The 25,742-nt window shown below is 49.0% G+C and overlaps 2 protein-coding genes, 1 long non-coding RNA gene and 1 other non-coding gene across 4 annotated transcripts; 1 reads left to right on the top strand and 3 right to left on the bottom strand.

The window, feature by feature from the left end:
• Window positions 1-3,642: 3,642 nt before the first annotated feature.
• Window positions 3,643-4,581, bottom strand: LOC136355472 (uncharacterized). The gene is made up of 2 exons (XR_010739736.1): window positions 4,224-4,581; window positions 3,643-4,132 (listed from the first exon to the last, which is right to left on the bottom strand). It is a non-coding gene; the product is annotated as an uncharacterized lncRNA (long non-coding RNA).
• Window positions 4,582-10,556: 5,975 nt separating this feature from the next.
• On the top strand, window positions 10,557-11,633 carry LOC136355509 (uncharacterized). The gene is made up of 2 exons (XM_066308183.1): window positions 10,557-11,051; window positions 11,448-11,633. The coding sequence occupies exons 1-2, from the start codon at window positions 10,557-10,559 to the stop codon at window positions 11,631-11,633; spliced, it is 681 nt and encodes a 226-aa protein (XP_066164280.1).
• Window positions 11,634-19,375: 7,742 nt separating this feature from the next.
• LOC136355508 (uncharacterized) lies at window positions 19,376-21,566 on the bottom strand. The gene is made up of 6 exons (XM_066308181.1): window positions 21,467-21,566; window positions 20,932-21,270; window positions 20,728-20,765; window positions 20,462-20,573; window positions 20,259-20,317; window positions 19,376-20,189 (listed from the first exon to the last, which is right to left on the bottom strand). The coding sequence occupies exons 1-6, from the start codon at window positions 21,564-21,566 to the stop codon at window positions 19,548-19,550; spliced, it is 1,290 nt and encodes a 429-aa protein (XP_066164278.1). The 3' UTR covers window positions 19,376-19,547.
• Window positions 21,567-22,953: 1,387 nt separating this feature from the next.
• On the bottom strand, window positions 22,954-24,630 carry LOC4324919 (uncharacterized). Its single transcript, XR_010738694.1, has 2 exons — window positions 24,492-24,630; window positions 22,954-24,384 (listed from the first exon to the last, which is right to left on the bottom strand). It is a non-coding gene; the product is annotated as an uncharacterized protein (transcript).
• Between the last annotated feature and the right edge of the window lie 1,112 nt (window positions 24,631-25,742).

The raw sequence follows: 25,742 nt of genomic DNA, 5'->3' as shown, positions 1-25,742 counted from the left end.
GCGGTTGGTGGAAACCTAGCCCTGTCTTGGGCCTATTAGCCAGGCCGACAACGATGGCGTCTTCGAGCGTCGTTTTCCCTCTTGAGGGTGTTGTTGTGCCGTTCCATCTCCTCTAGTGGGGTGTCGGGTGAAAGCTCAGTCTCGGTTCTCTCTGAGACCTCGACGGACGACAGCGGAGGTGTTTCGTCGCTTCTCTCCCTGGAGATGTCATCTTAGCAATCCCCCTTGCTGATTTCCTTCCAGACTTATAAAGTCAGATGAAATAAAACTTTATATCAAAATTGTAGAGCTAGAGGCTATCTAAACAACCTTTTCATTTAAGATATTTTAGATATCAAAAATTCGTTACAAAATATAAATCCTATTTAAAAAAAATATCACATCTACATTTTCAAACGAAATCGGATGGAGATAAACTTTATATCAAAGTAACTACGTAGTTTATTACTTTTTCATTTAAAATTATTTAAAGTGTCAAATAAGCATTATTAGTTTTGAAGCAATTAAAACTGGTGGAAAGGGTTTGAACACAAATAAAAAAATTGCATTTAGGCCCCTTAACGCCCTTTGGAAAGGCGATTTTTAAAAAACACCCTTCCAGAGGGCGCGAGGTGACTAGATTTATAAATTTTGAAAAAAAATTATTTTTACAAATATTTTAATAAAAAATGTAAAAAAAAATTCCTGGGCTGCTCACGCGGCCCGGGGGAGTGGGGGGCGTTGCGCGTTTCGACGACGTGGATCCCGTGGGGAGTGTTTTGGGCTGCACGGTGCAGGGAAAAGGAATAAGCTCACTTGAGGTCCCTTAATTTGTTGTAGAGTTTGAAACTCGTCCCTCAACCGCAATACCAGATATAATTCGTCCCTCAACTTATAAAACTAATCACATTTGGTCCCAACACAGTATTACTTCCGGTTTTAGTTGACGTGACGACCGAGTCTAACATGAAACCCACATATCAAGGAATTTCAATCTTCAAAAATAAATAAAAACTGGTGGACCCCCCGTGTCAGTGACACAAACTCTTTCTTCTCCCTCTGTTTCGACATTCTCTTGCCTACACGCGTGGGCCTCGTCCTTGGCCGCCCGGACGTGCATGAGCAGCGACTCCCTTTGCCGGACTTCTCCCAACCGGATCTCAGGTTCGTCGACGTCTACAACAACAACCGCTTAAACGCCAGCATGTTCTCAAGTACGCAAATTGATCGCGGCGTCCTACTCCTCCAATCCTCGCGCGCCGGCCGCCTATCTTGATCTTGGATTCATCGAGCACATGCAGGTAACGAGGACCTGTGCGGCAAGCCTCCCGACGCCTTCTGCGATACGTTCGCGTTTCGCGCGCCTCGCCGTCCAACCTGGCGACGTTCATGACCATTTACGTCATGCTCATCATTATATTGTTAGCATGATCGCAAAGGGAGTCGTCGGCCGCAGGAATATGGAGGTGGTCAGAGTACATATGTACGAGACGATGGACGCCGAAGCAATAGCGAACATTCCTATCAGTCATGTTGCCCAGCCGGAAAGAATGGAAGAGGCCAGCCACGACAGGCGTCCGGCGAGACGCCCAATTCAACTCGAAGCCATCGCCGCCGGGTCCGGTGGCAGCGCGGGCGGCGAAGCGCAGCAGGACGAGAAGGACTTCTCGGAGCACATGCGCCGCCTCTCACCCACCCCAACCTCCTCCCCGTCGTCGCCTACCTCTACAAGAAGGACGAGAAGCTCCTCGTCATCGTCATCGACTACATCACGTTGAAAAGCGGCTGAGGCCTGCGGGGATGGGGCCGGAGAACTCGCGATTTTCTGGAGACGTTGATCAACCTGAGCTTCAGATGGGAGAAGCCCAGCTCAGGGAGTCGCTGCTCACGCACATCCGCGCGGCGAGGACGATACCCATCACCCATGCAGCCGAGAAAGAGAACGTCGAAACAGAGGAAGAAGGTGGAAGAGTTTGTGTCACTAACATGTGGGTCTACTATTTTTAATTATTTTTTAAAGACCAAAATACCCTGACATGTGGGTCCCACACTAACTCAACCGCCACATCAGCCGTAACCGGGAGCAATATTGCCTTGTGATCAAATGTGATCCGGTTTTGTAAGTTCAATGACGGGTTATACCTGGCATTGTGATTCAGGTACAAATTTCAAACTCGGCGACGAAATAAGGGACCTCAAGTGAACTTATTTCCGGGGAAAACTGGCTTGTGGTGGGCTGGACTCCTCTTGTATACGGTTTGGGCCAGAGAGGACTCCGGACCGAAAAGACGTCGTGGACCAAGCCGTGCCAGTTAGAAGCTTTGTGGGCTCGGGGTGAGAGATTTATTTATTAGGCCAGGCCAATTGTTCAGGGTAGCGTACTATTCAGCGTGAGTGCTTTCAGCTGCGGAACTGTTAGCTGGGAATTTAATCAACTTTCAGTTCCAACCAAATGCAAAACAAACTAATTTGAGTTTTGAACTGAAACACTAATATCAACTGCAAAATGAAATTCTAGGTATTTATACTTCCAGTTAATTACATTTTTTAACTGTAAGTTCTCTATTAGAAAAATATGACCTACTCCAAAACAGAACAATGGCAATTGGCCAGGCAAACAAATTAAGCAAGGTTTGACACGAGCTACAAATATATTATCTATCATTGTCAGACAAAATTTGGTTGCTAGAAGTGCACCATTAATTACATAATATCCTGCCAAAAACGAGATGCTCCGATCCGGCGTTGCCAAAATAGTATTGATTTACATATACAACTTGCAAATTATTGCAACGGAATTTGGCATAGCTGGCTATATGGAGCTTGAACGAGTGTATGGCCACTTGCGCGACAGAGACGAAAGCCGGTAATTATATCTCTGATTTGTGAGGTATTTACAAGTTGCATGTGTTGGCATGCAGTCACCAAAAATGGTTAGATTTGTGGGACGAACTCAGAGAAAGCATCCACCTGTCCGTGTCCATGAATGTAAACAAAACAAAAGCCATTCGTATCGTATGCCTTTCTTTGATCAGCATTCGTTATTGTTTATTTATTTTGTTTCATTTTGGCATATATAATATGGCTCATTTCACTGATGATCACAGGGTTGAATCAGACGAATTATATGCAAACTGTATAGTATCAACTAGTATTTAAGAAAGCGAATCAATTATCTTCAGACATCCGCCCAGAGAGACTGAGACGGGTCGTCGTTGATATTTTCTATTTATTTGTACTATAAGTATATTCGCGGGCCTGCACCCTAGTGCTGAATGATAAGAATGAATGGATTCAGGACTAAGAAAGAGTCAAATGGAAACGTTGTCGAGTAAAATTACATCCCTTTTCTTTTTCGCGCATGTCGATTTGGTGAAGCTAGCGCACCAGGGCCACGCGCAAACATGTACCTATGATCGGCCCATCTCAAAGACGTCCCGAAAAGTTGGAATAAGTTCACTTTGGCTCCCTCTATTTGTCGCCCAGTCTGGTTTTCGTTCCCTGATCGCAAAACCGGGTACGACAGGTCCCCCAACATACGAAACCGTTTATATAAGGTCCCTCGGCAGTATTTGACCCCGGTTTTGGCTGAGGTGACGTCTACGTGGCAAATTTGACTCGGTCTTCATCTGACGTGGCATTGACGTGGCGCTTACGTAGCAATTCGATCTGAAAAATAATAAAACCTATGGGACCCATATGTCAGTTTCACACACACAATAATAAAAAATGGTGGGGCCCACGTGGACCCCACCTGTCATCCTCACTACCCCTTCTCTCTATCCCATCTCTCTCTATCCTTTTCTCTCTGTCCCCCCTCTCCCCGAGAATGGCGAGCGGCGGCGGGCGGCGCAGAGGGGTAGCGACAGAGCCGAGAGCTGGCAGGCGGCGGGTGGAGCGGCGCCTCGGACCAAGAGTAGCACCAGAGCCAGTAGAGCCGCCATCCCGCCGCCTACGGCAATGGTCGCGACCACCGCGCCGGACAGCTTCTTTTTCTTCTTCTTCTCGGCCACTGGCACGGAACCGCCTCCGCTGCCTCGTCCATCCGTCGGCGCGCCATCAGGAGACAGGAAGAACGGCTCGCATGGGCGGCTCAGAGGCTTGCCGCTAAGCTGGAGGTTGCCGACGAAGGACTCAGGCGGGACTGCTTGTTCTGTTTTTCTCCAGAGATTGTTCAGATATTCCTGAAGAAATCTAGAGCACACATGCGCATAACTGTGATGAGACAACCACATGGATACTACCTGACAACTTGTTGGATCGATGTTTCCGCGGAGAGCCTCGGGCAAGATGTCGATCTTGAGGAACGACGGCAGTAACGGCCCGAGGAACTTGGTCGTCTTGCCGTACATCGCAGGGATCCCGCCGGCCAGGTCGCGGGTGCGGGGCCCGTGGCCGCCGGGTGCCCACCCGCTCCTCCCCGCCCCACTCCGGACGCCGCCGCTCCTTGCCCGCCCCACTTCGGCCACCGCCGCTCCTTCCCTGCCCCACTACGGCCGCCGCCACTCCCCGCCGCTCAACCGCCGCCACCGCTCCGACTGGAGAGAGAGAAGGGGGAGAGAGAGGAGAGAGATGGAGAGGGGATAGAGAGAAGGGGTAGTGATGATGACAGCTGGGGTCCACGTGGGCCCCGCCATGTTTTATTATTGTGTGTGTGAAGCTGACATGTGGGTCCCATATGTTTTATTATTTTTCAGATCGAATTGCCACGTAAGCGCCACGTCAATGCCACGTTAGATGAAGATCGAGTCAAATTTATCAAGTAGGCGTCACCTTAGCCAAAATCGGGGTCAAATACTGCCGAGGGACCTAATTTAAACGGTTTCGTAAGTTAGGGGTTGGGGGATGTGTTGTACCCAGTTTTGCGATCAAGTGACGAAAATCCGACTAGGCGACAAATAGAGGGACCCAAAATGAACTTATTCCTGAAAAGTTTATATCTACACACTTCAGACGTATATAGTAGAAACTTTGAATTCGAATCGGAATTCGATATACAAACTTTTGGCATATACTCCTCCCATTCTTAAACAAATGATGCTTTAAATGTGTGTAATAGTATACGGAGTATCTATGATTTGTGAAAATCACATGAGTGGACATTTTTATTAAAAATACTTCCAATACAAACAATTTTAAATATTTTTATAAATAAATATACGATTAAGAAACACAAGGATTATAATTATATAATCCATCTTAACCGTTAGCGTTGACTGTTAGTACTTCCCTTCAACCACTAATTACTATTGAATGGTTAACCACTAAGGTATACATATTTTCTTTTGCAAATAAAGCACGTGGTCAAATTTTGAAGATGAATAGTTGCGCTGTCAGTTATTTAAAAACAGGAGTACATTAGAGACCGTGTCAATATTGCTTCTTCTGCGCTGTCTAGTGCAAGTTGTTAAAAAAAATTTGCTTCTAAAGGCTACCCTCTCTCGGCTGGATTTTGGTCCATCCCGCTACACTTCTGCAAATGAACATGGTTCTGAGTAGTTAAGATATTTTTGTTTGGAGAGGTGTAGACCGATAAGACATAGTCTTGCTCGACCAGCACCTGAAAGCAATGCGCGCAAACTCTACTCACCCCTGTGTTTTCTGCTACAGAGGGAGAAATCATTGATGTGGATACGGTAACTAAGGAGGCTATATACAAATTAGTAGTGATTTTTTTTAAAAAGAAATATATAGAAAGATGGTGAGAGCAGTGTTAGTTAGGGGGACATGCTCGTACTCTATCAGAAAAACAATTTTTACCGATGTTGGCTTTTTATTTTTTTCAGACAAAAAAAATCATGTTATAACTATTTGCAAAAATAGCTAAAGAGTCGCTAGATTTAACCCCGTCTGTGAAAATCAATTTTTCCGCTCACGAAAATACCTTAAATTTTCGCTGGCTGCCTGAAAAAATACGATTTCCGCAGGCGGAACGTTATGTGGTCTGTCTGCAAAAGTCATGCCTGCAGGAAAATATCTAAGTCTCATCCTTATCTTCTCCTCCAGTATACTTATCCTCTCCACCACTCATTTCCCTCCCCCTCCTCTCCCTCTCTCTCTCATCGCGCGAGGAGCGTAGGCGGCTCCGAGGATGCCGCCAGCCGCGATGATGACGACGGCACTGACGCCTGGGTCCCGCCGCTGGCTTGCCCCAAGCGCGATCTGCCGCTGGCCGGTCTCGGGGAGGGGAGGTGAGGCAATGGCTTGGCTCCTCCCTCTCCTGACCCAGCGATAACGACGATGATGATGAGGAGGGCCAGCAGTGGCTTGGCGACGAGGAGGGGAGGTGGAGGCGGCGCTCCAATCCTCCCTCCCTTCCTCCCAAATCAGTCCGCCGATGGCGAAGGCAGTGGCGGCGGTGGAGGTTAGCCGGTCGGCGGCGGCGGCGCTCTCCTCGGGCAGCGGCGGACGGAGGAGGAAAGCCATCAGCCGGAGGAGGAGGCTGGCAGGTAAGGGTGGTGGTGGCGGATTATTTTTCCCAGGCGGATGGATCTACTGTCTGCGAAATTGATCTATTTTCTCATGCCTTTGCTTAGAGGCAGTTATTTCCCACCTGAAAAAACTATTTTTGGTCGTTTGGGAAAATGATTTTTTCTACTAGTGGTATAGAAAGTTAATCCTTCTTTTCCGATATCAAGCAAGGAGAGCCGCGCACGAGCATAACGAAAACCAAGCATAGGGAATGCTATCATTTCACGGAAAGCATGTGAAACCCTTTGATTTGTTTATAGACTCAAAACCACTATCTAGTGTCTTTCTTGTTTCCCTTGCAAGGCAAGGAAAAGATACCAGTTTCCTTGTTGCAACTTTTTTTTTAACCTAATTTGACAACAGGGCAGCCTCGGTGTTAGGGATGCAAATGGATCAACTGCAAATCCCTTATAGTCAAAATTAGTGGATAACCTACGGATTTACCCATGGTTTACTCATATATTTTGCTTATAATTAGCATGGGACTCATAAGTTACCCACTTATTTAATATATAAGTGAGTTTGTGAGTCGATCTACTTGTATTCCTACTTGATATCTTAACTATGCGCGACCATGGCAGATGAATGGGAACGTGGAGAGCGGGTGGCTTACTTGCTACACAATAGGCAAAAATTGACCACTGTCCGTGTCTCAGCTGTCGGCAGGAGGTGTTAGTTTTTGGAGCTGTTATAAGCAAGCGTGGAGTTTTTGCCTGCGTGGCAGTTGTAACCCTAAAACTTTTCCTAATCTTGACAAACTTCAGGCGGTTCTACCCCGGCCCGGTGATTTCTTTTTACCTAAGAGAAAAAGCTACGCACAAATTCTCATTGGATCTTGGTTGTTCTTAATTAACAGTGACGGCTATTCATTTAAGTCTTCGGGTAGCACCACCAGAATCTTCTACAAGGTGCAAATTGTAAACGACAAGTAATATGAACCAAGTGAGAAGTCGTAAAGAGGAAAGAAGGGTGAAGGGATAGTAAGGTTGAGGTGTATTAATAATTGTTGATAGGTAGTACCCGTCTATGATATTTGTAGAGTAGGGTATCGTCGGTGTCAGGTATACGCTAGATTGAGCTAAAAAAGACAGGAGACTAGACTTTTATATATATATATATATATATATATATATATATATATATATATATATATATATATATATATATATATATATATATATATATATATATATATGTTCGGATCTCTTAACTCACAAGTAATAGTTCTACTTCTATTGACTGAATTTATATACCAATATCACACGAGTATAGTATCCCTGTCGACATAGCAGTATGGAGTTCCCTACTCCTATGGCATAGCAGCATCTCTCTTTCTATTTCCGACATAGCAGCATGGAGTTCCCTACTCCTACGGCATAGCAGCATCTCTCTTTCTATTTCCTTATCCGGAACACACTTCTTTAGGATCATAAATGGTCTTACCCACCCCAAAAGCTAGCCAATGAGGTGAGGGACTCCCTCCACTTATATATTTGTTAGGGTTACGGGTTAGGCATACCCTTTACCCTTCGATATACGTTACATATCGGTATGGTATTTCCACACGCATACGGATACTTCCTGCGTACTCTAAGAAAATCCTTCACAGAATCTATGAATGGGAAGAATTCTACTCGGACAAGATTGGGTCGTTAATGTATCGTACAGGGTCTGATATCTCCGAGTTCTACTTGGAAACCTCCAGATTTGCAATATAAAAGGGACCCCCGGGAAGGGCCTAAGGCATCGAATCTCAGAGCCAACACAACCCACACAGCCTACGAAGCCGGAGCCTGCAAGGAGCCAAGTCATCGGGATCTAGTCGAACCAACTCGACTACGATCTCGCCGGATCCGACAAGTTCCATTGTTCCCTTTGTAACCTATGTTTTCCACCATATAATCCCCTATCAACTGGATTAGGGCTATTACCTGTCAAGGGGCTTGAACCAGTATAATCCTCGTCTTTTGTTTGCTTGATGTTGTATTACGTAGATCCTTGTACCAACGTACCCCAATACCCTCTATATCCGGTCTATGGGTTTCACCCGTCGACAGTGGCGCGCCAGGTAGGGGGGCTTGGTACTCAAGGTTTTACTACTATGACATCCAGCCTCGTCGACAACAGCGTCAACACCAACCTCAGCCAAGTACTCCCTGCTTCAACGATGCTGGTGTGGACTCAAGTCGGTGAAATCGTCTTCCCGGTTTACACTACTACGCCGATCTCAACCGGTCCCCAATGACCGGAAACGAGAACGTAGTGGCTACAAACCAAGGCGACTCCATGTCGAAAAATCCTCCCGCTAAGACGGAGAACGGAGCATCGACGACATCCGAGCTCGAGAAGGATTCTGATGCGGCCAAACCTTGTCCTTCCGACATGAACCGCGAGCCGACAAAGATGACTTCCGAAGCCACAAGGTCCTGGTGTCCTATCCACAAAACCAAGAAACACACTTTGCAAGCCTGTTGGGTTTTCCTCAACGTCCGCGCTGAAATTCGCGCCTGCAAAGAGTGTGGAATTCAGCGTATTTCTCCAACCCGTGATGTCTATTGTCCTATCCACAAGACAAAGACTCACGACCTCTCAAGCTGCAAAGTCTTTCTCAGCGCCATGAAAGCTCCATCTCCTAAGGTCCAGCAGTCATACGTCCCCATCAGGGATAATGACAAGGAACAAGGAGCGACTCCAACTTCAGATCGATTCGTTGGGGTAATCGATATCGATCCTCACGAACCATCAGTCTTACGCCTTCTCGAAGACTATGGGTCATCGACAACAAGCGTGTCGCGGGAGGTATTGGCTATCGATGATGTTGGCACGTCAGCGCACGCCAACGCAGAAGCGGGGAATCAATCGACTACTCCAGCCCAGCACATTAGGGCCGTTCAAGCTATACTGAGGGAAACTCCCTACGATCCCGTTCTGAACGATGACCTCGAGCGTTGGACAGAACGACTACGGGAATTAGTGACCAACCTCAGCAACGCGTTCGAAGAAGCCGCTACCGCAGCACACCCGGAGCAGCCACCACTAGCGATGCCAATGGTGAAAACCCGGAACAGAGGGAATCACCTCAACGAGCTACCCCTCCACCTCGCGGCACTGGCGATCTCCGAGATCACATCAACGGCCGCCAAGAGGCACGACGCACACGAGACAACGTGAATCGTTCTCGGCGTCATGTCTCTTCACGACGCCATGATAACGTAAATCGAGGAGACCACTCAAACGAGGACTGATACCAGGACAACCACCACGATCACAACGATCGCGAACGACGGGCGCCAGACAATACTGGTCGAGGCCGTCGCCATAACGACGACGATGACGGAGATCGGCGCCGAGACAACAGCGGGAGACGACGACAGGATTCCCGAGATCCAGGCCGACATCCTCGCAATCGTACGCCAGAACCAAGCGACCCATCGTCATCGTCATCATCCTCGTCCTCCTCATCGTCAGACAGACATCCACGAAGGACACACGACCGCCGACAATCCACCGCCCCTAACGCTGGGTGTAGGGCTTTCGGTCGTTCTCTGCGTGATGTCCGATGGCCTGAGAGATTCCGACCTGTAGCAATAGAAAAGTATGATGGGAGCACTGACCGAGAGGAGTTCCTTCAAGTCTATTCCACAGTACTCTACGCTGCCGGAGCAGATGACAATGCGTTGGCGAATTATTTACCAACTGCGTTGAAAGGTTCTGCACGTTCATGGCTGATGCATCTTCCTCCCTACTCAATCTCTTCGTGGGCAGACCTGTGGCAACAGTTCGTCGCCAATTTCCAAGGAACATACAAGCGCCACGCGATCGAAGACGACCTACACGCGTTGATACAGAACTCGGGTGAATCATTGAGGGAATATGTTCGGCGCTTCAACGAGTGCAGAAACACAATTCCCGAAATCACCGACGCTTCTGTAATTCGCGCCTTCAAATCCGGTGTCAGAGATCGCTATACTACCCAGGAGTTGGCGACAAGACGCATCACAACCACTCGGAGATTGTTCGAGATTGTTAAGCGATGCGCCCACGCAGACGATGCGCTAAGGCGCAAAAACGATAAACCGAAGACCGGGGGAGAGAAGAAACCAGCCATGGACGCATCTGAGTCAAGCAAGAAGAAAAATCGCAAAAATGGGAAAAGGAAAGCTCAAGCGAAAGTCCTCGCAGCAGAATACGCGAACCCTCCCAAGCGCCCAGACCCACAAAGTAGCGACACAAAGAAAGCATGGTGCCCCATACACAAGACGGACAGACATTCTCTGGAAGATTGCCTTGTTTTCAAAAAATCGCTCGAGAAGCACATTGCATTTGAAAAAGGCAAGCGAGTACGCGTGGTCGAGAAGAACGAGGAGGCGGTTCCTCACGAATCGGATTCAGCATATCCAGACTCCGACCTCCACGTTTCACACATCTTCGGAGGTTCCACAACGTACTCCTCAAAGCGAGAATACAAGAAAGTGGAACGTGAAGTCTGTTCGACATGGCAGGGGGCTGCACCCAAGATGAAGTGGTATGAGCAGAAGATAGAGTTCTCGGAAGAAGACCACCCCAAGACCGCCGTCATCCCAGGACGATATCCGATCATGGTCGAACCCACTATTCGGAACATCAAAGTAGCGCGAGTCCTCATCGACGGTGGCAGCTCAATCAATCTTCTTTTCGCCAGCACTTTGGACGCGATGGGAATTCCGCAAAGCGAGTTGACACCAACCGATCAACCCTTCCATGGAATTACTCCCCAATCATCGTCCAGACCATTGGGCAAGATTACGTTGCCTGTAACTTTCGGCCAAGCCAACAACTTCCGAACAGAGCAGATAACCTTTGATGTCGCTGAATTCGATACAACTTACAATGCCATCATCGGGAGAACTGCGCTTGCGAAGTTCATGGCCGCATCTCACTATGCGTATCAAGTGCTCAAGATGCCGGGACCGAAGGGAACAATCACTATTCAAGGGAACGCAAAGCTGGTGGTGCAGTGCGACAAGCGGAGCCTTGACATGGTCGAGCAAACGCCCAGCCCATCCACCACGACTGAGCCACCCAAGAAAGTGAGCAAGACAAACAAGACGCCGAAACCGGACGGCGCCATCAAGATCGTTCCACTCTCCAGTGCCAACCCCGACAAGACCATCAAGATCGGGGCGACACTAAACGAGAAATAGGAACCCGCGCTCATCACCTTCCTCTGCGATAATGCTGACGTGTTCGCTTGGCAGCCGTCCGACATGCCGGGGGTCCCCAGGGAGGTGATTGAGCACAAACTCATGGTGCGACCCGATGCCAAGCCAATAAGAGAAAGACTGCGGAGATTTGCACCAGACCGAAAACAAGCCATACGAGAAGAGCTCGACAAACTTCTCAAAGCTGGCTTCATCAGAGAAGTACTTCATCTAGAGTGGCTAGCCAATCCAGTCATGGTGCAGAAGGCCAACGGAAAATGGAGAATGTGCGTCGACTTCACCGACCTCAATAAGGCGTGCCCCAAGGATCACTTCCCTCTCCCTCAAATAGATCAACTGGTGGATTCAACAGCCGGTTGCGAGCTGTTGAGCTTCCTCGACGCTTACTCTGGCTACCACCAAATCAGCATGGCAAAAGAGGACGAAGAGAAGACAACATTCATCACGCCGTTCGGGGTATTTTGCTATGTTAAGATGCCGTTCGGACTGATAACCACAGGGAATACCTTCCAGCGCACGGTCCAGGGCGCACTTAGCGACCAGCTCGGCAACAATGTCGAGGCATATGTCGACGACATCATTGTCAAGACCAAGATAGACGACTCATTGATTGACGATCTGCGGGAAACGTTCGACAACCTCCGACGATATCGCCTCATGCTCAATCCAGAGAAGTGCACGTTCGGAGTACCGTCGGGCAAGCTGCTCGGATTCCTTGTCTCTGGCAGAGGAATAGAAGCAAATCCCGAGAAGATCAAGGCAATCGAGAACATGAAGTCACCCACAAGACTCAAGGAGGTACAAAAGCTAACCGGATGCATGGTGGCACTGAGCAGGTTCGTCGCTAGGATGGGAGAACGAGGACAACCTTTCTTCGCTCTGCTGAAGAAACAAGACAAATTTGTATGGGCACAGGAAGCCGAAGAGGCATTCGTTACACTCAAGCGCTACCTATCAAACCCCCCTGTACTTGTTGCTCCCCAACCTAATGAAGAATTATTCCTCTATATTGCCGCCACACTATATTCCGTTAGCACCGTCATTGTTGTCGAGAGAGAGAAAGTACAACGACCAGTCTATTACGTCAGCGAAGCTCTTCACGACGCAAAGACAAGATACTCATAGATCCAAAAGCTGCTTTACGCGGTCATCATGACATCAAGGAAGCTACACCACTACTTTCAAGCCCACAGAGTCACAGTTATCTCCTCTTTCCCTCTCGGCGAAGTTGTGAGAAACAAAGACATTGTCGACCACATTGCGAAATGGGTGGTCGAGCTGAGCCAGTTCGATGTCCACTTTGTGCCACGAACAGCCATCAAGTCCTAGGTACTCGCCGATTTCATTACCGATTGGACTATGCCAGATAACAAATCAGACAACCAAGTCGACAACGAAACATGGACAATGGCGTTCGATGGCGCACTCAACAGCCAAGGAGCAGGGGCAGGATTTATCTTGACGTCTCCCTACGGAGATCAATTCAAGCACGCAATCCACCTCAACTTCAGGGCGACCAATAACACAGCAGAATACGAAGGACTACTCGCCGGGATAAGAGCTGCAGCTGCACTTGGGGTCAAGCGACTAATCGTCAAAGGGGACTCCGAGCTAGTCGCGAACCAGGTGCACAAAGATTATAAATGCTCTAACCCCGAGTTATCCAAGTATCTCGCAGAAGTTAGGAAGCTAGAGAAAAGGTTCGATGGGATCGAGGTCCGACACGTCTACCGCAAGGACAACATCGAGCCAAACGACCTAGCACGACGTGCGTCCAGACGAGAACCGCTCGAGCCCAGCACTTTTCTCGACATCCTGACGAAGCCATCAGTGAAAGAGGTCAGCGGCGAAGTTAGCACGGACACCCCCGACATTAGCTAGGAGGTCACCAAGGCAGAACGCGCTGTTGCCGATATCGAGACCACAGATGACTGGCGCATCCCACTAATCAAATTCATCAACAGCGAGGAGTTGCCCGAGGACGATACAGAGGCCGAGAAAATAACCCGTAAAGCAAAGATCTACTGTATGGTCGGCAACGATCTATACAGGAAAGCGCCAAACGGGGTACTTCTCAAATGCGTCTCGTCCGACGACGGCAGACACCTCCTCCTCGATATACATGAAGGCATTTGTGGGTCACACGCCGCCGGTCGGACATTGGTCGGGAAATCTTTTCGACAAGGTTTTTTCTGGCCAACCGCCCTTAAAGATGCATGCGACATGGTCCAGCGATGTGAAGCCTGTCAATTCCACAGTAAACACACAAAGCTACCCGCGCAAGCGCTCTAGACTATTCCTCTGACTTGGCTGTTCTCATGCTGGGGGCTAGATATACTTGGGCCATTCCCACGAGGACAGGGCGGCTACAGGTTCCTATTCGTGGCGATCGACAAGTTCACCAAATGGATCGAAGCAGTACTCACGGGGGAAATTAAGGCCGACAACGCCATCAAATTCATCAAAGGGATATTTTGCAGATACAGACTACCGCACCGCATCATAACCGACAACGGCTCCCAGTTCATCAGCGCCGATTTCCAGGATTACTGCATCGGGCTGGGGGTCAAAATATGCTTCGCCTCGGTCTCTCACCCTCAAAGCAACGGACAAGTTGAGAGGGCAAACGGCATAGTACTACAAGGGATAAAAACCCGTGTCTACGACAGATTCATGTCACACGACAAAAAATGGGTTGAAGAACTCCCATCAGTACTATGGGCCGTACGCACCACACCGACAACGTCTAACAAGGAAACACCCTTCTTTCTCATGTACGGCTCTGAGGCTATGCTCCCCGGCGAGCTACGACATCAGAGTACACGAGTACAGAAGCACTCCGACGAGGACCAGGAGGAACAGCGAGACATCGATGTAAATCTTCTCGAGGAGCATCGTGAACGAGTTGCCGTTCGAGCAGCCAGCTATCAGCAGGCCCTCCGCTGTTACCACAAGAAGCGCATCCGAGCACGCATACTTTCGATCGGCGACTATGTCCTCCGACGGGTTCAAAGCCAAGCAGGGCGAAACAAACTCTCACCAAAATGGGAAGGACCTTACACGATCACACAAGTCTTGCGGCCAGACGCATTCAAAATCGCAGACGACGACGGTCGCGAGTTAGCAAATTCTTGAAACATTGACCAACTACGTAAATTCTATGTATGAGTCAATACCATCCGTACCTGTAAGACACCTTACAGTATCAATAAAGCCTATTTTTAGGCCCATATTACAATCAAAGTGTTTTTCACCTGATGATCCCTTACCCTGATGACACCTAGCGTTGAAACCTGTCCTTATGTCCCTTTACGCCGTCTTGACAAGGCCTGTGAGGAACCTAAGGGATCTTTCGCTGGGGACGCCCAGAGCCGATAAGGCCTTGTCAGATCCTGTAGAGACGAAAGACCATGTAAGATCTGGTCGTGTAAGAGTTCTCGCTGTGTGTATTAACCAAGCCGTGAAATCGGAAATTAACTTTCCAACTTCACAGCTGGGGGCTAGGATCAGAGCTTATTCAACCAAGGCAGATCAAAAGTCCAAGAGCCTTATCCTCCGAGAAAATTCCTCCGACGACAAGACTGGGGGCTAGGGAGAGTGTACGACTCAAACGACTGACTAAAGTCGTGAACTGAGAACGCACTCTTACACACAACATCCAGAGTAAGAAACATTTGTTAAAGATAGATTTCTTTTCTATTTCACAAAATACTTCTTACAGTTTTTACACAAATCTTTCGCTACATTACACCTTTTTTCTAAGATATCTGTCACAGGGTATGAATACTACCAAGAAGGCCAACGCCAGTCCATAGACTGGAAGATCTTCTCGGCCAACGGCGACATCGACCTCGCCAGATGGTCTATCTCCGCCGGAGTCCTCCGAGAATGAGCAAAACCCTCACGGAGAAAGTCGAGGTCCAAGCGCGGACGATGATCTCGCAGGCAAGCGAACACGTGCCCTCCGGCGTACCGGCTCGATCGACGACACTCCTGCTTCAAGGCCTCGTCGATACGCTTGCCGATGCCATCGAGTTAGGCACAGGCCCCGTTTAGCCATGAGATGTATCCGGCCGCCGACTCCACGGGATCTCCGCGGACCACTCGAAGTTCTCTACAGACCCTGGCCATAGATGTGCAGCAACTCTTCAAGTACGAGTTAAACCACACCTCACGACCTCGGAGCGTCTCCACAGCCTGCTCTTTCTTCACTGCCAGCATGGTTCTCTCAAGTTCCGCTACTTCAAACTTCGTCTTCCAGTATTGGATATGACGATCTTGGCCAGCAAGGGCACCCTCGAGATCTGCTTAATGTGATAATCACTAAGTCAAGCTGTACACCTCTTTCGAGAACACGCTTGATCTAGTCGGGAGGGCATCAAGGGGTGAATGGACTACTAACCTGAGGAAGTCGTCGTCATCCCTGTCTTCGAATCAAGGGTCTGGTCCACATTGTCGGGCGACACGTGTGGTTCTGTCACGACCGGAAATAACCCAATGGGCGTTCCTTACGTGCGTGCATTATTCCTTGTCCCAGGAGGCAAGGTACACCAAAAGTTGATACAGTTCAGAGTTTAACAAGCGGAAGCGTAAATAGATAATTTATTACATGGGCAGCGAAGGCCCAGCACACAAAAAGACAAACAGGAAACAGCGGAAGACTAGGGCGACGACCACAGGCGCTTGACGGCAGGCACGAGCTAGACACCAAAGCCTTCATCTTCCAGAGGCCCCTCTTCTGGGTTTGGGAAAAATTGAGCAAGGCTGAGTACAACCACCGTACTCAACAAGACACACCCACAAGTGCAGAATAAATGCAAGGGAGTACAAGGGAGTTATAATATAAAGGGTTAGGGTTTGCAGTAAACAGCATTAAAAGACACTTAGTTGCTCAAAGCTATTTTGTAAATACGATTCCAGAGCTATACAATATTATTAATCAAGACCGTGAACCCACACGAACCTGCCTTAACCCAAGGCCTACATGATTCAGACCGAACTGGCAACCCGACCCTGGGTCCCAGCTCGTCCCAAGCCAACCCAGGCCAACCATTCCACATTTTAGTTGTTTAGCAGGTTTTAAGAATTAAAACACTAACTTGGGTACATTGCTCGGCTTGCCCATAACCGAGGGCGCGGCTATTCGAATAGATTATACTCTGATCAGAGGTGTACATCTTTACCCACAAGACACATCTTCCTCACGTGTAACCACGTGCCACATACCACCACGGTATACGGACGGAAGACGTGACATAGTTTCCAACCCATCCTAGCCATAGACAAGAGTACCGACCCAATCCCACCTACGGCCGGAACCCCCGGGACAGGTAGGCAGGACTGAGCCCCTAGCAGCAGGACACCGGCCCTGTGCCATGACATCTCGACTACCGGGCCGCAGCTCGTGTAGCCTTCATTTGCCCTGGAGATGTCCATCGACCCCCGACTTCGTCCATCTCCATCCGTGTACTTTTGTTTATAACCAGACTGAGCCACAAACTAAGCCTTACCCACTAGACATGTGGAAGTACGGTAGTGCTTTGCAACAGAGGCCCGAAGACCGGTCCTTATATGGCCGAGGTGCTACTATCAAAACCATGCACCCCGAGCCCAGCCTAAAACCATTTTTGGAGATTTTGAATAGAGGGGGCGGTGTGAATCCAATTCCACAATAATTCATCCATTCCATAGTGTCCGGGTGATGAGAATATCCCAAAGTCTAGAATTGAAAAACCACCTAATGTTACCTAATTAAATAGCGAAGCATCTACCTAAAATCATACTAGTGGTACCATGAGTAGAGTGTCCACTAGTTGGGGTTTTGTTTATTCTAGGGTGAACAAGGAAATAATAACAATAACAATAATAAGGTCATAACAAAGGTAAATAGGCATGGCTAGATAAAACAGTGATTACGCGGGAATTTAAATAAAGCGATAGTGCAATAATTTAAATCAACATAATTTTATAAACTGGGATTCAATATGTTCAAGGATGATGTGACTTGCCTTGCTCGCTTTCCCAAACGTCGGCTTCAACTTCCACGAAGAGCGGATCTTCCGAAGCTGCAGCGTCTACACGACCAACGGAAAAGAAAAGGCTTTTACTCTAATAAACTCTATATAACAAGTAGGAACAAAGCACAAAATGGGTTCTTGACTTCTTAAGGAAAAATTAGAGACTTGAACGGTCCAATTCCGAGTTCAAATGGCCAAGTTATGGCCATTTGAAGGTTATATGCTCTTTAAATGAATATTTGCGAATTTCTTCATTTAAATTTTAATTTAAAAATGGATTTATTGCGTCAGCCGAGGGGAGGGGCGCGCGGACCGGGTCCACGGGGGTGGGGCCCACGCGGCGGCCCCACGGCCCACGGTGGACCGGGCGCACCCGGGCTCACACCGGCCGGCACCGTGGGTCCCACGCGTCAGCCGCACCCGAGGGCGCGGGCGGCTGACAGCCGGGCCCCACGCGGCAGCCGCACGGTGCGCCCGAAGGCGGCCACGCCGGCGCAGCGGCGGGAGGCGGCGCGCCTGCACCCCTATGGTCGCCGGCGGCGGCCATAGGCACGGCGGAGCGGCGGCCGAGAGAGGGGGAGGGAAGGGGGAAAAGAAGCGGCGGTCCACGGCTCACCCTAGGTCGACGGCGACGACGGAAAGGCCGCCAGAGCGGAGGAAGGCGGCGGCGCGGCTCGGGTCGACGGGGACGGCGGCGTTCCGGCGGTCGGCGAGTGAAACAGAGGGGTGGACGAGGTCGCCGAGGATGCGGCGAAGCCGAAGGAGGCGGCGCCGAGGGGGAAGGTGGTCCGGGGCGACGACGGCGGCGGACCGGAGCTCGGCGGCGACGGCGGAGAGAGAGAGGGACGGCGCGAGCTCGATTCCGGCGGGGAGAGAGAGCGGCGAGTGGCGGAAACGGTGGAGGGAGGCACGGGGAGGGTTTATATAGGGTTGGGTGTGAGAGAGGGCGGCCGGAGGAGGGGGAAACGGGCGCGGGAGACCCGGCCGCCATTAGTGGCGCCGGCGAGGTTAGGGGAGGAGTTTCCAAACGAATCCGAGGGAGAGAGAGAGGGAAAAATGGGGGGAAAGGGGGAGGGGATCCCGGGGAATAATTCCCCCTATTGATTGCACGCGGGGCGGACGGGGGCGGCGGGATTCGCGGCGGCGGCGGCGCTAGGGCGCGGGCGGGGCGGCGGGAGCGGCGGGAGGAAGGGGATGACGGGTGGGCCCCACCCGTCAGCGAGGGAGGCGGGCAGGCCCGCCCGTCAGCGGCACGCGCGCGGGGAGGAGGCCGAATGGGCCGCGGGGGAGAGGAGAGAGAGGGAGAGAGATGGGCCGAGCCGGCCCAAGAGGGGGAGGGGGGAAAAGGACTTTTAGAGCTTTTCTTTTTATAAAATCATTTTAACTTTGTTTATTTCTTAATAATTATTATTTGTGCTCTGAAAATTCCACTAAAATTTGTTTACGCATTTTAGGCTTTTAGGAAATATACAAAAATCCTCCAAGCCTTATTTGACTTTTAACTTTGCACATTTTAATTGTTAGAGGCTTTCACACGGATTTTAATTATTCTAGGCATAATTTCGAAGATGTATTTTAGAGTCGTTTTGGGATGCGACAGGTTCAAACTCGAGTACGGAATTATCGCCAGTGACTCGGGCTGCCCGCGCTGCTGGACATCCTCGTCATCAGCATCTCTACAAAGGACAAAAGTTCCCGAGGTCAACATACAAAAGTAAACTAGAATGATAATTGCACGCACGAAGGCGGTCAGAATTCAAGTTTTACACAGCGTGTCTTGGAAGTACAAGAAGTCCTACTCTTTAAATAGGGGGAGAACAGACTCCCCCAGATCACCGACTTCTTCCATCACCTCCTTACGCGTGTCGCTGGCCACCCCCTAATCCAAGATCTCGCGCAGATCGAGTTCAGGACGCGACAGCTTTACACACGCGAGGACATGACACGCCTCGGTGTAGATCCCGTTCGACGTCTCCTCCGCGATCCTAGCTGCATGCTTGGAGGGGATCTCCCCCATCGCCGTCGCCAGTTCCACGAGGGAGGAGGTCAGCGAGAACTCGTCGGGATTCACCGGGATGGTAGACTTGATGCCGCACTCCCCGGCGAGCTGGTGCAGGCCAGTGTAGGTGACCCGCAACGAACCCTGGATTTCCGACAGGTTGTTCCCGAGTTCCGACATGCGGTCCTCGAGCCCCTTCCGTTGTCGCTCGTTGCCGGCCACCAATTCCCTTATCTTCATGAGGTCTTCACGGGCTTCAGCCAACTCGCGCACCAGCTGTTCAGCACGCGCGTTCGCCGGTGCTGCTTTCGACCTCGCCTCTGCAATCTCGCGGCCGATGCCGCGAGCACCAGCTTCGAGGAGGCAGCTAGTGGACCACGACCTGCCACGGGATCGCTGACTGGGCCGCAAGGCGTCGCCTCCCGGCTCCCGGCTGCGAGCGCGACATCCGTCGAGGCCGCGGTGGGCGACGCGCTGGAAGTCCCTCCGGACTTGGCTTGCGCAGCCTTTGCCCGTGCCTCCCTACGGGACGACCACGGGTCAGACAACGCTTGAATAGAATCACGGAAACCTAAAAATTCATCTACTTACTTCTCGCCAACCGTCACAAGACGTTGTCGTCGTGGAGGCGGGGGAGACGCGTCCGAGGCCTGAAAGACAATCAATGCGAAGTAAGGCAAAATCCTTCTGGCTGCACGATCTGATGACAAGATAACTTACCGAGGGGGTCGACGCCTTGCGACGATGTCCGCTTACAGAGGAGAATTTCCTCCCCTTCGTCGGAACATTGCCACCGCTAGTTGTGGCAGCAGCAGCATCAGACGCCTCATTGGCGACCTTCTCTTTTAGAGACGCCGCCACCTGATGGTCCGCGAGCGGCCCGATGATGTCAGTCAGAGGAAGAGCCTACGCTTAATCAAATCATAAGGTGATCTCAAAAGGGAAATGCGGGATGCCTATCGAGTACACTTATGTTGATAGCGTCATCACGTTCGGCCGCCCCCTTTTCACAAAGGGGCACGGGGATGTCGCTCGCCGTTGTCGGACCACTGATCATCACCTGGCCGACGCGGCGCTCCACGGCTTCGCTATTTAGACCTGTGAATCGAGAACCAAATTTCGATAAATCAGGAGGAACGCGAACATAAGCATGTCAGGATAAATGCGAGAAAGATACCCCGAGGAGAAACCCGGGTCGCGTCCTCCGGTCCGGAATAGTTAAAGGCTGGATGGGCCCGAGCCTGGAGCGGCTGGATCCGCCTACCGACGAAGTCTGCAACGACTTCATACCCCAACAAGCCCTGTACTCGGAGATCGTCGATGATGTCGATAAACGACCGAAGAGAGGGGGTCAAGGGGGGCTTTGCGGTCCAAGACGAAATCTTGTCAGGTTGTTCTTTGGGAACAACGAAGACGGGGTCCGAATCTTTGATCTCAAGATAGAACCACCTATTCCGCCATTTGCTGCGAGAAGAAGGGCACTGGAAGGGGATATAACGCGACTTCAGGCCATCCCGAAGTCGGAACCCGACGCAACCAGATACCCTGTTGGACTCCATCCAACGCAGCTCGTAGTAGAAGCGAAAGAGATCAAGAAAAGGCTCTACACCAATGTAGGCCTCGCAAAGATGAGCAAAGATACTAAGAAAGGCGATAGAATTGGGGTTTCAAATGAAGAAGAGAAAGACCATAGAAGTTCAAAACTAGGAGAAGAAATTCGGAAGGCGGAGGGAGAAAACCGCAGAGAATATAGTCTTCGATCGCAACCATGCGACCTAAGACGGGCTGGGGATTAGTACCTCCTGCTTCCCTCTCCATGGTTCCACGACCGGGAAGGGCGCCGTCTTCCAGAAGCTTCTTCAGCAACGCACTGGTGGAAGATGATTTGCCGAGGTCCATCGCTGATCGAAGATCGCCGAAGAAAGGGCCTAGGTTGATGAACTAGGGTTTCTTGTGGCGGCGAAGAAGGCGAAGAGCGCTTACAGGCGGAATGTTTTCTGCACGGTGGGCGGACTTCAAAATGGATCCCCAAAATTCCTTTAAATAGGCGCACTACCGACGGTGCGAATTCCAAGGAACAGAGAGAGATGCCCGGCGGAAATTTCTGGGTCCGTTACGCGCAGCGGTTTTTTGGACTTCAGTTTAAAATTCGCTCGTGACCGTTGGGCTTCAAATGGCGTGCTCGACTACGGCCTGTCTCCGCGGTCCTCGCACCGGGAACGACAACAGTCTCGACACCCGAAGTCGCGAATGGTTACACGAGCTCATTTTAAGCAGAAGTCGGGGGCTACTGTCAGGGTTACGGGTTAGGCATACCCTTTACCCTTCGATATACGTTACATATCGGTATGGTATTCCCACGCGCATACGGATACTTCCTGCGTACTCTAAGGAAATCCTTCACATAATCTATGGATGGGAAGAATCCTACTCGGACAAGATTGGGTCGTTAATGTATCGTACAGGGTCTGATATCTCCGAGTTCTACTTGGAAACCTCCAGATCTGCGATATAAAAGGGACCCCCGGGAAGGGCCTAAGGCATCGAATCTCAGAGCCAACACAACCCACATGGCCTACGAAGCCGGAGCCTGCAAGGAGCCAAGTCATCGGGATCTAGTCGAACCAACTCGACTACGATCTCGCCGGATCCGACAAGTTCCATTGTTCCCTTTGTAACATGTGGTTTCCACCATATAATCCCATATCAACTGGATTAGGGCTATTACCTGTCAAGGGGCCTGAACCAGTACAATCCTCATCTTTTGTTTGCTTGATGTCGTATTATGTAGATTCTTGTACCAACGTACCCCAATACCCTCTATGGTCTACGGGTATTACCCGTCGACAATATTAGGTCCCTTGCCCTCCACAACCAATGCGAGACTATTCAACAATCTCCCCATTCACACATCGGTGTGTCCCTCAGCCGTTTACTGTCCCTTTACCATTTTCCCACGATCCCTATACGGGTCCCACAGGCACACACGGTTCATCAGGCATTCACACACTTTGTCCCTCGAGTTAGAGATGTTGAACTAGCCAGGCTCTAATATCAGTTGTAAGAACGTAAATGGTCTTTTTCATTCCAAAAGCTAGCCAATAAGGTGAGAGGGTCCCCACTTATATATTAGGTCCCTTACACTTCCACAACTAATACGGGACTATTCAACAATTTCGTATATGAGGCTTGATTCCGTGTAAAACTTGATATATGGTGGATTCCATTAAATATAACACAAAAGTATTATATATATCTTATCTAGATATATCTAACGCTGAAGAAATTTTACGGTACTTCAGAAAGTACCTGGAGGTATCAAGATTTTACATTAAAAATTTTGGTACCCCGAGGAACCAAATTTTACATTAGAAAGTGGATACATCCCGGTACTTTTTTTAAGATTGGTAAAATTACCCATAACAATGACACTAATCTTCATGGAAATACAAGCATTTTTGCACGAGCAATTTGACGGTTCTTGAGGAGGTACCATGAGATACTATTTTTTCTATTATAAATTTGGTACCTCTTGATACCTAGGTACTATGAGGTATCATGAGGTACCAAATTTTACACTAAAATTTTGGTACCTCATAATACATCCTTAAGGACCGTAGAATTGCTCTTTTTGCACATGTTTATTTGCCCACCTGAAGTTGACGGCGGGTTGCCACAACGCCACACAAAAGTTCCAGAAGATCAAATCCGAAAGATGTAGGAATGGAGACTCGTGGAGAAGACGAACCAGTGCGGGAAGTAGAAGGCCAACACGAATCCAACCACGAAACCGACAGCTGCTCCGATACTAGTCTCGTCGTTGACTCTGCGCAACCTGCAGTTACCCAACGGTGCACCACAAAGCCTTCGGTTGCCAGCAAAGATTGAAGCTGTAAAATTCTCGAAACAAGATGGAACAAGCCCTGAAAACAAATTTTCTGCAACACTGAACGAAACCGAGTGAGCGAGAGAACAGAATTGCCATGGAATTTCACCATTGAGTTTGTTGTGCCGAAGGTTCAGTGTTTTCAATTTCAGGTATGCCATGTCTGTGATGCTCACTGGAATTGGACCTGAAAAGCTGTTGTACGAGAGATCCAGGGAACTTAATTGTGGAACCAACAATGAGATATTAGAAGGGATGGGTCCTGAGAAATCATTATTTGACAGGTTTAGAAATTCCAGTTTTGTCATTTCTGTGATATTGGTTGGGATTTGACCTGAAAAGCTGTTGTGCGAGAGGTCCAGATATCTCAAATAGGGAAGCCGCCATGAGATGTCGGAAGGGATGGGTCCTGAAAAACTGTTACCTGACAAATTCAAGTCTTCTATCATACTGCAGCCCTGAAGACCTTCAGGAAATTGGCCTTGAAGTCCCAGACTGACGAGATGTAAAGAACGAACCGTGCTATCACTGGGATTCCAGCAGTTTACTCCAGTAAAGCTGCATATGAAACCGTTGAATCCATTGCCAGAAAAATTCCAAGTGGATTCGAGTTCACCACGGGGATCAACCAGTGATTTCTGCAGAGTCCTTAGGCATTCGGTGTCATCAGAAGCTACGAACAACATTAAGCTGCTTAGCAGCAGCAGACTAAGGACGAACTTGATATCATCAGACATCACAGGCGTGTTATAAAACGATCGGCCAAAAAACAGCTTCTTGCTCCCAATGTCACTTGATCAAAACTCATTAAGAATACTCAGAAGACAGAACCTGTAGAAAGAAGAAACGATATGATCGGGCATGAAAGACACTACAAAGCTTACTACAGAAAGCAAAGAAGCTAAACATACTTCAGAGAAAACAAGGTTGTTACGAACCCAAGAGATCGGGAGAGAAGGCTGGAGAGAAGGAACGAGAAGAAGAAGGAAGAACTCTGAAGCAGAGGAGATTATCTTGGGGAGGAAGAAGGTGTATTAGATTCAGGGAGATAATTTGGTCATTACAATTTTCATACCCTTCACCTTACCCCTTAGGTGCTTATATAGCCGCACCTGTGACAGCTGGAACTCCCACCCATTCGGGTCCAGCAATTCTCGCGAGACACACGTGGTTTCAGTCTGACGGGGTTGTCTGTTCCCGTATGATGAACAGTGTCCCGGGAGTTGAACATAAGAACATAAGAATGTGCAATCCTCCTGTCAGAGTTGAACATAAGAAGAAGCTTACCCAACATTTCAGTTTATGCCGATGATGCAGTACTGTTTTTTCGGCCAACCTCCCAGGAAGCTCTTGTGATAAAATCAGTGCTGGAAATATTTGGGGATACAACTGGGCTGAAAACAAACTTGGCCAAGGCCTTGTTTAGATTCAAATTTTTTTCCTTCAAACTTTTAACTTTTCCGTCACATCAAATGTTTGGACATATGCATGGAGCATTAAATGTGGACGAAAAAAAATAATTGTACAGTTTGCATGTAAATCGCGAGACGAATCTTTTGAGTCTAATTTACGTCACATCGAATTTTTGTACGTATGCATGGAGTATTAAATATAGATAAAAACAAAACTAATTGCACAGTTTGCATGGAAATTGCGAGACGAATCTTTTGAGCCTAATTACGTCACATCGAATTTTTGGATGCATGCATGGAGTATTAAATATAGATAAAAACAAAAACTTATTGCACAGTTTGCATGGAAATTGCAAAACGAATCTTTTGGGCCTAATTAGTCCATGATTAGCCATAAGTGCTACAATAACCCACATGTGCTAATGACGGCTCAATTAGGCTCAAAACATTTGTCTCGCGGTTTCCAAGTAAGTTATGAAATTAGTTGTTTCATTCGTGTCCAAAAAACCCTTCCGACATCCGGTCAAACATCCGATGTGGCACCCAAAAATTTTCTTTTCGCAAACTAAATAGGGCCTAAGGCTGTGTTTAGTTCCCTTTAAACTTCCAACTTTTCCGTCACATCAAATGTTTGGACATATGCATGGAGCAATAAATGTGGACGAAAAAAACCAATTGCACAGTTTGCATGTAAATTGTGAGACGAATATTTTGAGCCTAATTACGCCATGATTTGACAATGTGGTGCTACAGTAAATATTTGCTAATGACGGATTA

Source organism: Oryza sativa, chromosome 1 (assembly GCF_034140825.1).
Source record: "Oryza sativa Japonica Group chromosome 1, ASM3414082v1".
NCBI lineage: Eukaryota > Viridiplantae > Streptophyta > Magnoliopsida > Poales > Poaceae > Oryza > Oryza sativa.
The sequence above is the reverse complement of the archived record's forward strand: the minus strand, read 5'-3'. Positions and strand labels throughout refer to the sequence as shown.